Below are 17,298 nucleotides of genomic sequence, written 5' to 3'. Positions count from 1 at the left end.
AGATGTGGGAGGAGGAGGCAGATGGGCTCACCATTTTTAATTATCCAAGCTTTCCCCTAAGTTTTCATGGGCCGCAGTACATTCTTTGGGAGTTTTTTGGTTTGGGTTTTGTTGTGTTTTTTTTAAGGGGGGGGGTGCTGTAAATTGGAACTGCTATGCACTGTTGAAGAGCCCCCGCCCCAACACTAGTGTCTAACCTGGGTGGGTATTTTGCAAAATACTTCCCCATATTTTGATGTGAAAAATGAATGTAATTTGAAGTGACAAATAAAAACTGAGAATTATTTGTGCTTAAAAATGTTTAAGGAAAGAAGAGGGCAGTGGAATGTCAAGGCTCCAATAATCATCCCTACTCAGATAGATAGATCTACCCGAGTTTACTGAAGTGGATAAGTAAAACAGGCAAAGAAATTGAGTGTGGGTTTCCTGGAATTTCCCTTGTTGCTCCTTAAAGTGGCTGCTATCACATACTCCAAACCATTTTTTACTGCCGGCTATTTTTAAGGTGCCTATCATTGCACTGACACATTTATATAAAATAAAATAAAAACAGTTCTTCGTGAGGGTGATCAGAAGTTTGGAGTGTGATTCCTTTTCATTTAACACTGAATTGCATTTAACGGGGAAGGGACTCCATGACCCAAGCAGGGACACAGCTCAGACTTCTGACTGGCATTCCACCAGCCAAATGAATGGAAAGGTTGAGATTGCATAAATGCACAAGCAACGGTTTACCACAGAAGGAACAGACACAGCTGAACCCAGGTAGGGGGGTAGATCTAATATTCTAAGATTTCTCCCTCTTCCCCCCTACACTACAAACCCCCCCAAAAACAGCAACAAAGACAGCTCACTAAACTGACAGTAAAATGCCTACACAACAGATAATCCGGGCCACTGAAGGAAATCTGGATGAAAAGTGAAGTGGAAAAAAAAAGTATTTTTTTAATGTGTCATCTGACAACCGGGCATATAAACTTTAACATTATTAACTCACTTGATACAGAATACCCAGTGCTAAGTCATAATGCCATTTCCCCTGTTAAAATATTGAAGTTGGCAGCAGGCTCTCGTATTTGCCGTGTGGTAAGCACATAAGGTGTTAATCCTTCTGGGCTATGCTTAAAAAATTATTTAACATTCAGGCCATTATTTAGCATACAGCTGGTTAGCAGTTTTCCACTAAAGGGTTGGCTTGTGTCCCACATTTTTTTTTTTTTGTTCTGGCACATACCTGGAGTTGTAAAGGGCTGAGTCCAGAAGCAGCAGCAGCTGCCATTGTTGATGGAATGAACTGTACAGGATAGTTATCACCTGTCGGAGAGAACAATGCATACAGGTTTAGACAATGAGCTGAGAAGAGCGGCAGACAAGTACAAACACGGTTTCCGCATTGCCTGTTTGCTACCACGCTGCTCTAAGCCCAAACATCTGCAGAAACAAAAGGCGGAGTTGGGCACGGGCTTGCAGGACTACCTTGGAACTTTCTGTTAGCAGATATAGCTGGTAGGCAAACTGGCAAAACATAAATGTGATGTTTAAAAAAAAATTAAATGTGCAATTCAAGCATGTTCACTCCATTACAAATCATGTAATACATCATTTATGGGAGTTAAAAAACATTCCTAAAGCCAACTTGACACCCACCAAACCAAGAAAGCTTTGGGGTTTGTTTTGTTGTTTTTTTTCTTGAGCAACGATTAATTTATGAGAACACTGTGTCTCTAGGTCACAAGCTAGCTCAGTTTTGAAGCAAGATTACGAAGTTCTGGTCTCCCAACTTTTTGGGGGGCAGCTAAGGTATGGGGAAAAGCAAAAACTGAATTTAAAAGGGTGAAAACTTCAGAGAATTTCTTTGGCAGGGGAAAAAGGGTCTTTTCTACCTACCTTCTCTTAAGGGCTTTACCTTGAGGAACTGGAGCTACATTGCCCCTTTGAGGGAAGAGACTGTGTCTGTAAAAATCAATACTGCTCACCACTTAGCACAGCATCAAGGAGTTGGTGCGTTCTTCTTGTTAATAATCTGATTAAATTGTCATTCACCGTGAATGAGAGACTACATGAATAGCCCAGTGGATACCGTGCATGACTGGGTAGAGTTTATGCTACATCATAATGCCCCAAGAACGTGGACACTCCCATTATTGGTGCCTTGACTTGTGATTGTGACTCTCTAAAGACACACACACACATACACACACACGATTCAGTAGTTGCAAGAATCCAGAAATGCTGCCAAAGAGCACAGTTTGACAGTGGGACCTGTAACAAAAATTAATACAGTGATGGATAAATTACACAATAACAGTGATTTAATGGAGTATCACTTTGGCTCCAGCTACTTATTTTAAAGTCAGTGTTATGTACTATCTCCAGGCTATATTTTAATAGGCTGCTCCTCTGCACATTTTTGACATTTATAATCATCAAGCTGCTTTGCATGAACTTTTTCACGTTGAAAGCAAAATGGAATAATGAAGACACAACGTGGAGGGAACCAGAGTAATTGAACCTGGAGCTTTAAAAGCTGTAACTTTGCCTTCTCCCCGCAACTCCCCTCTCCTTCCCACCGCCCCCCCCCCGACACAAACACACACAGAGACATAGACATCTGAAGCCTTCAAGAGTTACCAGATCTTTGGAACTCCCCATGTTTGCCCCATAAAGTGTTACTCAGTCAGCCCAATGTAAATGTTAAGCGCTTTCACTTTTTAACAAATTGTTAGCCTTCTAATCCACATGGTCTCTTTGCATCATATCCATAATACCTCATCAGACCATTGAGCACAGTATGTGCTTGTACACAGTCCAGTAACAATTGGCTTCTGATTGCATAGGGAGCTCTGCTACAATGCATTCACTAACACTATATTGTGCTGGTGTCCTATGGCGTAATGTTCAAAATATCTGATCTTATTTTTCCTCCTTCCATGAGGCTGATTTTAGTTCTCTGGGCTTTTTGTTGTTGTTGGGTTTTTTTTTAACAGATAACTAGACCAGATTATTTTTTTATAGTAAATGACTGTCTCTTTATGGTTAAATAATTCTACTGATCTCCTTGATATTTAAACTAAATTATCTGAATAAAGAATATCCTAATCTAAGTTAAATAGTGTTTCTTTGGTCAATATCTTCCCAGGTTAAAAAAAATCACAAAGATGCTGAATTAATGATGCTTTAAATAGAAAAAAAAATCACCATTCAAGCTATCAGCATGGACTGCCTCACGGAACATTTCGGAGCCGTTCTTTCTTTAAATATCATGAATTATTCATCCCTGTTCCGCACCGCAATTCCTCCCCCCTTTGTAAGTTTAATACCAGTTGCTTTATTTGTACTAAAACATTTTCCATGTCAAACATATTTTAAAAAAAATCAAACTCTAAAAGAATTCCCCGCGGCACTCCTTTTTCATAGCTGTCATGCTTCTATGGTTTGAAATAGCTGAGTTTTTTTTATAGTTTTTGGCATGGCAGTTAATTTATTAGTATCTCTACCACACCCTGTAGTACTCTCCAGCTCACCTGCTGGCTAAAAACAGCTTTCTCCCTACTGTTGACAAGCACAATTTTTCGAACGTTTTTGAGCCAAATTATAGTGCTGTTCCTTTCTTCTGACTTGAATTTGACCACCTGAATATAATTTGGAGCCTGCCTGGTCTGAATGGTGGGACATTGTGTTACCATCCAATCCAGAAATGAAGAAACTGGAGCAATAAAGCAAACTGCAAACACCAAGTAGTAAAAGATGAAAAGTCTGTGGCTGTGTATGTGTGTGTGTCTGTCTGTCTGTGTCGGAGTGTGCTCGCACACGTCTGTGTGTTTTAAAGGAATTAGGCCGCTCTGATGTCGCTGGTGATTTTAATTTTTAATTACAGAAGGTACATGCTTTCCCTCTAATTTTCTTAGTACGGGAGTGGATCAAGAAGGCTCTCAGTAGCTGACTTGGCAAGAAATCAGTCAACATGTTGTAGCAATTTTTTTCAAATTTGTTTCTGGATTCAAAATGCTTGCGTGAGGACCCATTCTTTTAAAAACGCGTACAAAGGAAAATGAAGCATGTTGAAACAGGTTGGCTTTTAAGTACTGGTGTGTTCTGGCCTTTGATACCTGGGGTGTGAGATGAGAGCCTCAAAAAACAAACCTGAACAATAATGCCCATTCTGTAAGCTGATCTCTTTAGTCTCTCTGGCTTTGTTGATTGTCTGCTTGAATCCAGCTTCTATTGTTGAGTGAGAAATTGGTGTTTACAAGCCCTGAAGAGTTTACCAGACATTGTTTTACTTTTCCGATGAAGCTACCATGTAAATGTGCAGGAGCAGGACACCCTCCCTGGGTCTGACCAAGTAAATTATTTCTTTTTACTGTAAGTTAACAGTAAAGATCAGTAGACTATGCACAGGAGGAGGTGATCACAGGCTGACGGATGAGACTCCATTAGAGTCAGTGGGGTCAAATCCTGCTCTTAACTATTTTTGATCAATTCGGGAAAACAATCTCCTCCTCTTTGAGGGCTGGGAGCCCCAGTCAGCAGCATTTAGATCTTTCTCAACTGAATTTTCCTCTCTTCTCTCCAACGCACATGGCAGAATTGCCTCTGTAATACCCTAGGTTGGTGATTTTGGAGTCTCCCCCCCCCCCCCCCAGTTCGTTTGGAAGCTTTGGAGACATCGTTCAGAAAAACCCTTCCAATTTATCGACCCTTGAAAGAAATGAGAACAAATTACAAGGGTGGAGTTGGACCCGTATGTCAAACGAAGTTTCTTCCCTTCACCCCCTTCCGAAAGAGTGGCTCTTCCACTGAATAATATCAGGACAATATCTCCACTATGTCATGTCACCTGACCTCACAGAAAGATACTTCGGACAGAATGTCAGGGCCAAGGTCACAAGAAAGCAGTTGTTTCTCCTCACTTCTCCCCCATCGTAGTAGAGGAGAAGATGGCATCATTTCAGATGGTTTGCTTGATGGATACCAGGATGTCAATCAACTCTATATCATTTAGGATCAATAAACCCACCTTTGGAGGTGGGATCAATGAGTCCTGGTTGATTTCAGACCAATAGCCATTCATTCATTCATTCAATCATACTTATTAAGAGCTTACTATGTGCACAGCACTACACTAAGCACTTGGGAGAGAACAGACACATTCTCTGCCCACATTAAGCTTACGGTCTAGATAATGATTGATGATGTAAAATTAGCCCATGTTATGGTCAGATATGAAAGTATGACTACAGAAATCTCCAAGAGGAGGGGAAGGAGGTGAAGATCTCAACTTATTCATTCAATCGTACTTATTGAGCACTTACTGTGTGCGGGGCACCGTATTAAGTGCTTGGGAAGTACAGTTCAGCAACAAATAAAGGCAATCCCTGCCCACAGTGGGCTCACAGTCTAGAAAACGGTCTCACAGTCTTACCTCTCCAAGGCAGGGACAGTATCATTGCTCTTTGCTGGAGATCAATATCCAGTGGCCAACTGGCATTGAAAAGACACCAACAATGATACTTCATTCCTACTCTGGCTTAATACTTATATTTTCTGAGTTGGTTCAAGGAAAGTTTGAGTAGAGGTAAGGGCACCTATCTTCCTCGTCATTTTGAATGCCTTGATCAATCTAGTTAGTCTTCCTCCAACTACTGCTCCTTAGTGAAGACTGAGGGATTTCATGTGGTCAGAAGCCTGAATTGGAGGGCAAGAAAAACTTGGATTTTACTACTACACTGCAGACAGGATGGGTGTTTCTAGAGTTCCCACCAAGTAAATGAGGACCTGATCCATCCATAGAACATGCTGGAAAAGAGCCATGAGAGGCAGAGTGGACCAGTGGATAGACCACGGGGCTGGGCGTGAGAGGACCTGGGTTCTATCCCAGTGCCGTCACTTGTCTGCTGTGTAACCTCGGGCAAATCACTTAATATCTGTGTCTCAGTTACTTCAACTGTAAAATGAGTATTAACACTGGGAGCCTCATGTGGGACATGGACTGTGCCCAACCTGATTAGCTTGCATCTACCCCAGCGCTTAGTACTGTGCCTGGCATATAGTAAGTGCTTAACAAATGCCATAGAAAAATGGGATGGAATAGGATGTACAGTCCTAAAAAAGAGATGGGGAGAAACATCCCTCACCTAAAAATCATTGACTAATGTTCTCTGAATCTTCAATAATGCTTTGCTCAAGGGGAATCTTTGAGCACAGGTAAGACAGTGAACAACATAAATGATATGAAGAAAAGCAGCGTGGCCTAGTGGAAAGAGCAGGGGTCTGGGACACAGATGACCTGGGATCTAATCCCAGCTCTGCCACATTTCTCCTGTGTGACCTTGGGCAAATCACTTCATGTTTCTATGCCTCAATTTCCTTATCTGTAAAATGGGAATCAAATCCTAGTCCCCCCTATTTGGACTGTGAGCCCCATGTGAGACAGGGACCGTGTCCAACCTGATTACCTTGCCAATACCCCAGTATATGATGCTGGGCACATAGTAAAAGCTTACAAGTATAATAATAATAATAACAAGGCTTTGTGCCTTGACCCTGAGGAGGTAGATGCCTAGCACAGAATGAAGGTTAGAATTCAGTGCCCATTATCATCATCATTATTATCATTATATTTGTTAAGTGCTCATTTTGTGCCAGGTACTGTACTAAGTGCTGGGTTAGATACAAGGTAATCAGGTTGGATACAGGGCTTTGTTCCACAAAGGGCTCTCATCCTTAACCCCCATTTTAGAGATGAAGTAACTGAGGCCCAGAGAAGTTACTTGTCCAAGGCCACAGCAGACAAGTGGCAGAGCCAGGATTAGAACTCAGGTTCTTCTGACTCCCAGGCCTGCGCTCTATCCATTAGGCTATGCTGCTTCTCGGCAGCACCTACCACTTCCTGGGATTCATCTGCCTTCTTCAGTACATCTTGTTGCTTCAACTTTGTTATTTTGGGTGGTTTTTGAGGGAAAAAAAATTACTGCACTTTTTTCTTTCAAATATGGGGCTCAAAACAGTTTCCCTTATAAATAGCTACCCCTGGCGCTGCTGTTTTCTTAACATTAATAAAATTATTCCTGCTTTTGACAGTTGATGATTTTTTTTCTAGTAAGTCAAATGGAGTGCTCCTATTGAGACCCGTAAAGACCATACTCCTTTGGAAAGAGTCACAGACCTGTTGGCAACGGAAAGCCCCGTGTGAACCCCAGAGTTGTTCGGATTGTGTTAATCACATGAGGATGAGGAGATGGTTTAATCCTAATCTGGAAAGTTTTCTCCCAAGGCCGGACTAGCTTCAAATTTCCTTCTGGCAAATGTTACTTAAAGGGGCAGAGGGGACAAAGTCAATCACCACCAATCTCACTAGTCTAATTGGTTCTGAGCATCCATGGACTTACTCATAGCTTGGGGCAAGTAAAGATTCACTGTGAGCCTGGTGTAGCTGACAATCAATCGATCAAAACTATTGAGCATTTACTTTATGCGGAGCACTACTGAAGGCGCTTAGGAAAGTACAATATAGTAGACCTGGTAGACCTTATCCTTGTCCATCCAAGCACTGGCTCACCAAGATTTTCCCTGGCATCCCAGTGGTCAAGTCAGTCCCTGACCTCTTCTGATCAATCAGTAAATCAGACGTATTTACTGTGCACTTATCATGTGCAGAGCACCGTACTAAGTCCCTGGTAGAGTACCATATAACGTCGGTGGGTCTGGTGTTGATCCAATCCCCTGGACCAATAATCAAGTAGTTCTATTCATCTTCTTTGACACTGCCCAAGGGGATGACAATTTTACGATAGCTTTTATTGGACTAGAAATATGCATTTTAGGAACAAGATCAAGTCTCTCTCTGCATTAAACCAGATTAGCACCAAGTGTTTTGTTTTGTTTTTAAATGGCATTTGTTAAATGCTTACTATGTCCTAGGCACTGCACTAAGTGCTGGGGTAGATACTACCCCCAGAGGTCCCATATGGGGCTCACAGTCTTAATCCCCATTTTACAGATGTGGTAACCGAGGCACAGAGAAGTGAAGTGACCTGCCCAAGGTCACACAGCAGAAAAGGAGTGGAGCTGGGATAGGAACCCAGATCCATGCTTGTTTGTATTAAGCCATCCTGCCTCTTGGTGATGATCCAAGGGGAGCACAGTTTTTTCTCACTAATAATAACAATGATATTTGTTAAGTGCTCACTACGTGCCAGGCACTGTTCTAAGTGCTGGAGTAGATAGAAGACAATCTGGTTGGACACAGTCCCAGTCCCCCATGGGGCTCACAGTCTTAATCCTTATTGTTACAGATGAGGGAATTGAGGCCCAGAGAAGTTAAGTGATTTGCCCAAGGTCAAAGAGCAGGCAAGTGATGGATCCGAGATCAGAACTCATGACCTGACTCCCAGGCCCATACTCTGTCCACCAGGCCATGCTGCTTTCCTGCTTCTCAGTACCTGAGGTAAGTTTGCATCAGAAATGCCATAGTGAGGAGTTAGACTGTAAATTCCTTGAGGATATTAACTCTAGTGTACTCTCCCAAGCACATAGTTCAGTTCAGTTCTCTAAGCAGAATAAGTGCTCAGTAAATACTACTGATCGACTGAGTTGTTATAAAAAAACAACCATAGGATGAGATCACAACCATAGGATGTTTAAAATTTACAGACAAACTTTGAGTCCCCTCAGAAGGAGTGAGAGGAAAAGAGTGTTACTCAAAAACAGCGATGCAGAAAATTCATTGAAACAAAGATCCAGGTCCTGAAATGATTTCCGGCCCCCAAATGCAGCAGGTAACATTTAAAAGCTCCTTGGCAGCCTTACTCGAATGGAGTTTTGGCAAAAACATGGTGTTTCGTATGCTCTTTACATTAAAAATGCTGCTGCCTGAGTTCAATCTGTAAACTCTGTTCGATTTCCAGGGAAACCGCAGCACACAGATTTGGGGGTTAATATTGTCAGATTAATATGCTAAAAAGAGCTTGACAAGAAAATTATTAATGAGCAGAACAAGGTCGCTGCTTCTGGGCTGAGGTCACTTAGGAAGAATGCACAAATAAAATAAGGTTGACTTTTATTTACTTAACTATCTTCTTACGTTGGATTCCTTTGGCAACATATCTTCAAACATTTAAAGTCCTGTTTACAAGGAGGCTCTGAAAGTAGCTTCAAACCATTATACCCCTAATTGAATTCCCCAGGAGTCCAGTAAACTCAGAGGAATAAAGAAAGAAATCATAACATTTGCTAAATCATCTCCAAACATATTTCACTGCAAGGTTATGGGGCTGGCTTTGAGTCTTAATGATGAATGAGAATGAACTCCTGCATACTTTATTATTTAGACTGAAGTAAAACAAAGAGTCGCCTATTGGGGCAAGCTAATGAATTTAAACTAGTTTCTACTTTCTTCTAACATAAAAGGACGACCATCGGGATCCATTCCATTGTGTGGCCATCAGCCTTTCATCCAACGTCTTAAATTCAATTACAGAGATCTTTCACAAAAAGTAGCTGCTTTTGGTCAAGGTAACAGAGATCTGACAAAAATTACTCAGTTTCCTAAAGAAAGGAGCACAGCTCTGCTCCAAATGAGACGCCCAGGTAATTGTGGACTGCAGAAGGAAGATACGTACGGCTTCCGGCAAGCCAATTAGGCTACCGCTTCCTGTAAATTGGGACGGGGGTAATCAACAGAACTCGGAAAACTTCCACTCGCTTTCCCCAGTCCCTTCCTTTGGTCACTATATACATCCTGTGGATCACAAGCAAACGCACCCTGGATTTCTTAGCACTTCCAAACAGTCGCATGTCCCTGTCAGCTTACCTGGTTTGTAAGTTATTCCTGGGGGGAAGAGGAATCCCTGCTGGGCAGCAGCAGCAGCTGCCAGTGTCCGCTGGTCGTGTGGAAAAATTGGGATCATAAGCGGAGGCATATGACCCTGAACCTGCTGAACAGAAGAGAGCCTATGATCAGACAGAGTGCAAATTTGTCTTGACAGGTATTTTCCAACCTTGAGAGTGTTCTGGTGTTCACCAGACACCCGGCACCTTCTCCTCAATGGAAAACTCGCCATTCGAAGCCCTCACCCACATGGCTTCCCTCCATCTTGGAGGCAGAACCACTCTCGTGAGCTCCCCTTTCCCCTGCTTCCTCCGAAATTCGACTCAGTGGTGTTTTGCAAAGCAAAAGAAGTGTTCAGCCGGTGTTCTCTGACACTCCAGTCAGACACAGAGTAAATCAGGTGGGGTTTGCCCTATTGGATATTTCAGTGTTCCTGGTTTTACTGTCTAAAATTTTTAATTTAGGGTCTCGGGTCTTCAAATGATGCCTTGTGGTTTTACTTTCCCAACGCAGTGTCCCTCCGACCCCCAATTCAGGTATCTCATTTCAAAGTCTCGCTGGTGGATGTTAAACAGTTTCCTAGACAACACCCCAGCTCTTCAGATTTAAGGCTACTACAGCTTGGCTCCCAATTAAACTAATATCCTTCGCCATATACACCTCGCTGTAACATATAAATTGCTTGTCTGTCTAAGCAGTTTTATAGCTTTATGCACTATCACACAGCTCAGTAATTATGGAGTTGTATTCAGAGAGCATTTCAGAATAAATCCCACTAAATCAAATTTCATTTGACCTTAATAAATGTATCAAAGAGCACAAAAATGCAAAAGCGGAAAATTCTTCACCTTATATCAGTATTTGTATTCCGTATAGAGAAAATGAGGGCTGTGACAGAATCATGTCTGTTAAAATCACATTTTAATTTCCTAGTTTCTTTCTTTATGCTATCCACGCTGAACTGTCAGCAGATTGGATCCCGTGCAGTTTGTGCCTCGACCCTTAATGCACTGTGATATCATTAGGGTTGGACGGCAGGATTTTTCTGATTAAAGGAAAGTAAACATGGGAAGGGTTATATATCAAAACTCGGAAGTGGAGAAAGGAATTACGCTTTCAGCCAGACAGGGTTTGTGGCCTCCATCCTGCCGTAAAAGGACAGCATTACATCCTATTACAGAGTCAAACTCAACTTCAAGTGGCTTTTTTTCCATTTAATTCCTAAATCTTTTTTGGTCCGATCCCATATGTTGACCTGTGACACTGTTTAAATAGTGCCAAATTTCCCTGTCATACCCCTGTTCCTTTCCCAACCACTGATGCAGTGCAGAAATGCTACTGTGTGTGTCTAGGAAGCGTAATTTACCAACAACTCTTCTCGGGGGAAAGCCCTAAGATGTAGGTTAATAAAGGTCAAACAAAAAATAAACACTTTACAGTATTTTTCTGAATTCATTTCTCAGGAAAATCAACTTATAATAAAAAGGTCTTTGTGCAATTACTGCCTTGCCACTGGGGCGTGAAAGAAACTAGCTTTGGGCAGCTATTTATTTCATTTCAGCTGAGGTAAGCCTGGTTTTGAACGTTACTGCACGAGCCTAACTTGGTTAAATTGGAGCTGAGCTCCCTAGTGCCCAGCCCTGCCCTTTAACTTTTGATAACAGAACTAGTTCTGTTGTACAACCCTAGTTTGTGTTTGCCAGCTCCAGTCCAAGAAGGCAAAGCAGCGTCGATGTTCTTTGCCAGGAAAACAAACACATTGGCTTCATGGAGGGGGGAAACAAAATGGGCTTCATTTCTGCTTGCTGGAAAAGTGGATCCGACATTTCCATTTCCCTTCAAGTGAGCTCTCCTGGGAGATTACAGTGCTCGGGGAGAGTACAGTGCTCTGCATACAGTAAGAGCTCAATTAATACAATTGAATGAACTAATGAAAAGTCTTCACGAGCTGTATATGCTTGGAAAATCCTAGAAGGCCTCAAAGTTGAATCACAGAATTTGGAGAGATCCTTTCTTTGAGGCAGCAAACAATAAAATCCAAACTGTTGGTTTGGTACCAAGGCTACCTTGAGAAAGAGACATTTTGGCAGTTTCCAGAAGCCGGTGGAGACGTGGAACTAAGGGATTATATTCCAATATGTTACAGCCTCTTGTTAACGTTTCACCTTTCTGACATTCAGATCCCAAAAGACACTTAGCTAGGGAAGAGAAAAGACAGGAGTAGATAGTAATAATAATGATTATGGTATTTGTTAAGCGCCTACTATGTGCCAAGCACTGTTCTAAGCACTGGGCACTGTTGCTACTGTAGGTTGAAAGGAGGAATATTACAAAGTTGTTGAATAATGAAGTGAATAATGGTTGTCCTCCTTTTGGGCCTAGGATGAAACATGCAAAGAAATGGCAATTGATAACAGACCCTGATTCTTAGAAAAGGCATTTTTCCTCCTCAGGTTAGTTTCTAGAGACACTTTCAAAATTAACAGCTATAATCCCCGGGATGCCTGGGTGAAAATGACCAGATTATCAGGCTCCTTGGTGACTTCTCTGCCTCTTGTCTCTCCCCACTTCAGTCCATAGTTCACTCTGCTGCTTGGATCATTTTCCTACAGAAACGTTCAGACCATGTTTCCCCACTCTTCAAGAACCTCCAGTGGTTTTCCATCTACCTTGGCATAAAACAAAAACTCCTCACCATTGGTTTTAAAGCACGCAATCACCTTGCCCCCTCCTACCTCACTTTGCTACTCTCCTACTACAACCTAGCCCACCCACTTCACTCCTCCAATGCTGACATTCTCACTGTAACTTGATCTCATCTATCTCACCACCAACCTTTCATCCACGTCTTGCCTCTGGCCTGGAAAGCCCTCCCTTTTCAAATCCGACAAACAATTACTCTTCCCCAAGAGGCTTTCCCTGACTGAGCCCTCCTTTCTTCTTCTCCCACTCCCTACTTCATCTCCCTGATTTGCTCCCCTTATTCATCCCCCCTCCCAGCCCCAAAGCACAATGTAAATTCATAGTGGGCAGGGAATGTGTCTGTTAATTGTTCTTTTGTACTCTCCCAAGCACTCAGTACATAGGAGTCAGGGCTCATGAGTTCGAATCCCAGCTCTGCCACTTGTCGGCTGTGTGACTGTGGGCAAGTCACTTAACTTCTCTGCGCCTCAGTTCCCTCATCTGTAAAATGGGGATGAAAACTGTGAGCCCCACGTGGGACAACCTGATTCCCCTATGTCTACCCCAGCGCTTAGAACAGTGCTCGGCACATAGTAAGCGCTTAACAAATACCAACATTATTATTATTATTATTAGTAAGCACTCAACAAATCCAATTGAATGAATGAATTGACCATCACATTTCCTAACAGGGGAATTACAGATGCAAATCCTTATGCTATAGGGATTTGATCAATTATTTCTCATCACTGCACTTGTTTTTTAAATGGTAGTTATTAAGCGCTTACTACATGCCAGAAATTGTATGTTGGGTTAGATACAAGGTAATCAGATTAGACACAATCCCTGTCCCACAGAGGGCTCACAGTCTTAATTCCACCTTTACAAATGAGATAACTTCTGAGGCACAGAGAAGTTTAGTGACTTGCCCAAGGTCACAGAACAGACAAATCAGGATTAGGACACAGGTCACCTGACTCCAAGGCCTGTGCTCTTTCCACTAGGGCATGTTGATTCTCTTGATAAAGAGGTCATCCTGAAGCCTCAGTGCTCTACAGAAGGGCCATCTCTAGGCAGAGATGGGGAAAAGGAAACATCATAGCCCTTATGTATATATTTTATAAACCCTATAACTCAATCCTATCTGTAACGGATTTGTGTGTGTCTCCTCCACTACACTGTAAGCTCCTTTAGGGCAGGGTTCATGTATACTAATTCTATAGTACTCTCCTGAGTGCTTAGCACAGTTCTTTGCATCAAGGAGGAGCTCAATAAATTCTACTGATGGATTGTTGCAGAGTGCCATGTTCTTATTTTAAGTAATTTGCGAGAGTTGGCAGTTGGAAAGAATTTTACTTGGAATTGGGATGGATTCTCACTCTAATAATAATCAATCAGTGGTATCTATTGAGGGCTTATTGTGTGCAGAACACCGTACTAAGCACTTGGGAGACTATAGTACAACAGAATTAGAAGTTATGTTCCCTCCTCATGAGGTGGTTACAATCCAGATGGGGAGATGGACATTAATATATATAAATAAATTACAAATATCTACATGAGTAGCTCTTTACCACTGATTGAGAGTAGAAAGGTGCGGTGTAGTGGAGAGAGCACGGGCCTGGGAGTCAGAAGATCATGGGTTCTAATCCTGGCTATGCCACCTGTATGCTCTGTGACCTCGAGCAAGTGACTTCACTTCTCTGGGCCTCAGATACCTCACCTGTAAAATGGGGATTGAGACTGTGAGCTCCATGTGGGACAAGGACTGTGTCTAACTCGATCTACCTGTAGCCACTGCAGCACTTAGTACAGTGCCTGGCACACAGTAAGCACTGAACAAGTACCACACATTATTATTATTAGAACATTATTATTATTAGAAAGAATGTGATGCCGAAAGCTGGAGGGCCCAGGTTCAATCAAGCAAGCAAGCAAACAAGCAAGGACTCATATTTATTTAGTGCTTACTGTGTGCAGAACACTGAACTAAGTGTTGGAAGAGTACAATATGAGAGTAGATATACTTGTTCCCTGCCTTCAACGAGGTTACAGTCTTGAGGGGTTTTCATTCTTCCTCTGCTCCTGGCCCCAGTGTGACCTAGAGAAAATCATTTACTCTCTATTTGCCTCAGCTTCCTCGTGATAAAATGGGGATAACAATACCTGTCTCTCCCTACCCCACAGCAATGTTGTGAGGAAAAAAATGAGATCAATTATGTCCAAAGAACTCTGAAAAACAAAACACATAATTCAAATTCATTCAATCAATCAATCAGTCCTATACTGAGCCCTTACTGTGTGCACAGCCCTGTACTAAGTGCTTGGGACAGTACAATTCAAAAGAATACAAGGTAACTATTCCTCTTAAATTGAAAAATTAACTTTGCCCAAGGATAAATCATATGATTATCCATTTTTGGTCAGTTATTCATTCGGTTGTTCTTTAGACTCGGATCACCAGAAAAGTCCTTGGCAAGTAAAAGACAAGGGCACTGACTCTCTTAGAGGACATTAAATTAAAAATAAAAAAATACTAGAGTTTAACGATCTTACAAGTATTGCTGTAGTTCTCAGGGTCTTCAGAGTGTATCTCCAACTACAGCAATTTTTTAGAGAGGTAACCACTTTATCCAGTCAGGATGATGCAAGGAAAAAGACCAGCTTTAAAGTACCAGAAGGATATTTATCTCTCTAAGAGGCTGGATGTTCTTGGAGGTTTCTGAGTGTTGAATGTATTGAGGGAGGATGAGAGGAGCATTGAGAGGAAAAGTTCCAGGGACTTATTAGGCTTCCCAAAAATTACAAGATCACAAAAATCAACTTGGGACAACTAGCTACTTTTCTCCAAAAAAAATGGCATTTTTATGGCATTTGTTAAGCCCTTACTATGTGTCAAGAACTGTTCTGTCATGAATTGTTCTAAACACTACATGGGGCTCACAGTTTAAGAAGGGAGGAAGCACAGAGAAGCAGTGTGGCTTATTGGATAGAGCACGGGCCTGGGTGCCAGACCGAGGTTCCAACCCCATCTCCGCCACATGTCTGCTGTGTGAACTTGGGCAAGTCACTTAACTTCTCTGGGCCTCAGTTGCCACATCTGCAAAATGGAGATTAAGAGTGTGACGTGTGGGACAGGGACTGTGTCTAAATTGATTAACTTCTATCTACCCCAGGGCTTAGAACAGTGCATGGCATATAGTAAGTGCTTAATAAGTACCACAATTATGATTATTATTTGGTATTGAATCCCCATTTTAATAATGACAAAAATAATAATAATAATGGTATTTGTTTAGTGCTTATTATGTGCCAGGCACTGTACACAAGCAAATCGGGTTGGACGCATTCCCTATCCTACATGAAGCTCACAGTCCCAATCCTCATTTTACAGATGAGGTGACTGAGGCACAGAGAAGTGAAGTGACTTGTCCAAGGTCACAGAGCAGACAAGTGGTGGATCCAGCATTAGATCCATGACCTTCTGACTCCCGGGCCCATGCTCTAATCACTATGCCATGCTGCTTCTTGTTTTATAGTTGAGGAAACTGAGGTATAGAGATTTATGTGACTTGCCCAAGATGCTACGGCAGACAAATGGTGGAGCTTGAATTAGAACACAGGTCCTCTATCTCCAGGCCTGTACTCTTTCCACTAGTCTGCTGCCCATGATTTCAGACTTATCTAAAGAATGCAGTAAAGGCAGGTCTCAGGTCAGTGGCTTGGAAATACGATGGATTCTGCCAAACATCTCATAGTATTGAAAATGAATAGCAGCACAGAAGATTTCAAACACATCCCAAGATAAAGCACTCACATGTCTAACATCAATCTGTCTTCCTTCTAGAATCAATCAATGCTATTTATTGAGTGCTTACTATGTGCAAAACACTGTATTAAGCTCTTGGGAGACTACAATACCACAGAGTTGGAAGACCTAATCCCTGCTCACAAAGAGTTTACAGTCTAATATCCCCTCCTTTCGTCTTCCTTCAAATAGTCTATTGTATTAATGAATTAATTACTAGTGTGGCCTAGTGGAAAGAACATGGGCCTGGGAGTCTGAGGACCTGGCTTCTAATCCTACCACCATCACTTGCCTGCTCTGTGACCCTGGGCAAAACACTTGATTTATCTGTGCCTCACTTCCCTCAAAAGGAAGATGGGGATTCAATATCTGTTCTCCCTCCTCCTTAGACTGTGAGCCTCATGTGGGAGCTGATTATCTTGTACCTACTTAAATGCTTAGAACAGTGCTTGACTCAAAGAAAACACTTACAAAATGTCACAATTATTATTACCATTATCACTATTACTTCCAAATCATTTATGTTTTACATTTTTGAACATATCATGAATCAGAAATGTGTGAAGTACTGACTTTCAAAAACTGAAAAAAAATCCCACCTGATTTACATATTTAAATGAAGTGTTCAGTTTGTTATATGAAGTTATTGAACTTCTAAATGGTACCTACTTATTCTGGTGAACAAGGTTCTCAGCGAAACCTTACTTTCTAGATATCTAGGGACCCTACCTAAAAGTGATTCCTAGTCAGTTCATGCGAACAGTGATTACTGGTGTCACCAAGAATTAACCTAAAAAGATGGAAATCATATTATTGTCAAATCCAATGATCATGGACACTGACCAGGCGAACAACGATGAGAGAAAGGAACCCCCACGATAAGTTGGTGGTGTCTAATCGGTGCACGTGAAAGAAATCAAGTATCTGCACCAAAGACTGACTGCCCATTAATGTGAACCTTCCAACTCTCGCTCCA

General features: G+C 41.9%; 1 protein-coding gene across 1 annotated transcript in view; it reads right to left on the bottom strand.

Moving 5' to 3' along the window:
• Positions 1 to 17,298, bottom strand: part of SOX6 (SRY-box transcription factor 6) — a 386,921-nt gene that overhangs the window by 116,117 nt on the left and 253,506 nt on the right. The window contains 2 exon segments of the mRNA XM_039911374.1: positions 1,235 to 1,314; positions 9,815 to 9,935. Coding sequence (XP_039767308.1) covers positions 1,235 to 1,314; positions 9,815 to 9,935 — 201 coding nt within the window.

The sequence above is a fragment of the Ornithorhynchus anatinus genome, chromosome 3, assembly GCF_004115215.2.
Source record: "Ornithorhynchus anatinus isolate Pmale09 chromosome 3, mOrnAna1.pri.v4, whole genome shotgun sequence".
Lineage (NCBI taxonomy): Eukaryota > Metazoa > Chordata > Mammalia > Monotremata > Ornithorhynchidae > Ornithorhynchus > Ornithorhynchus anatinus.
The sequence above is the reverse complement of the archived record's forward strand: the minus strand, read 5'-3'. Positions and strand labels throughout refer to the sequence as shown.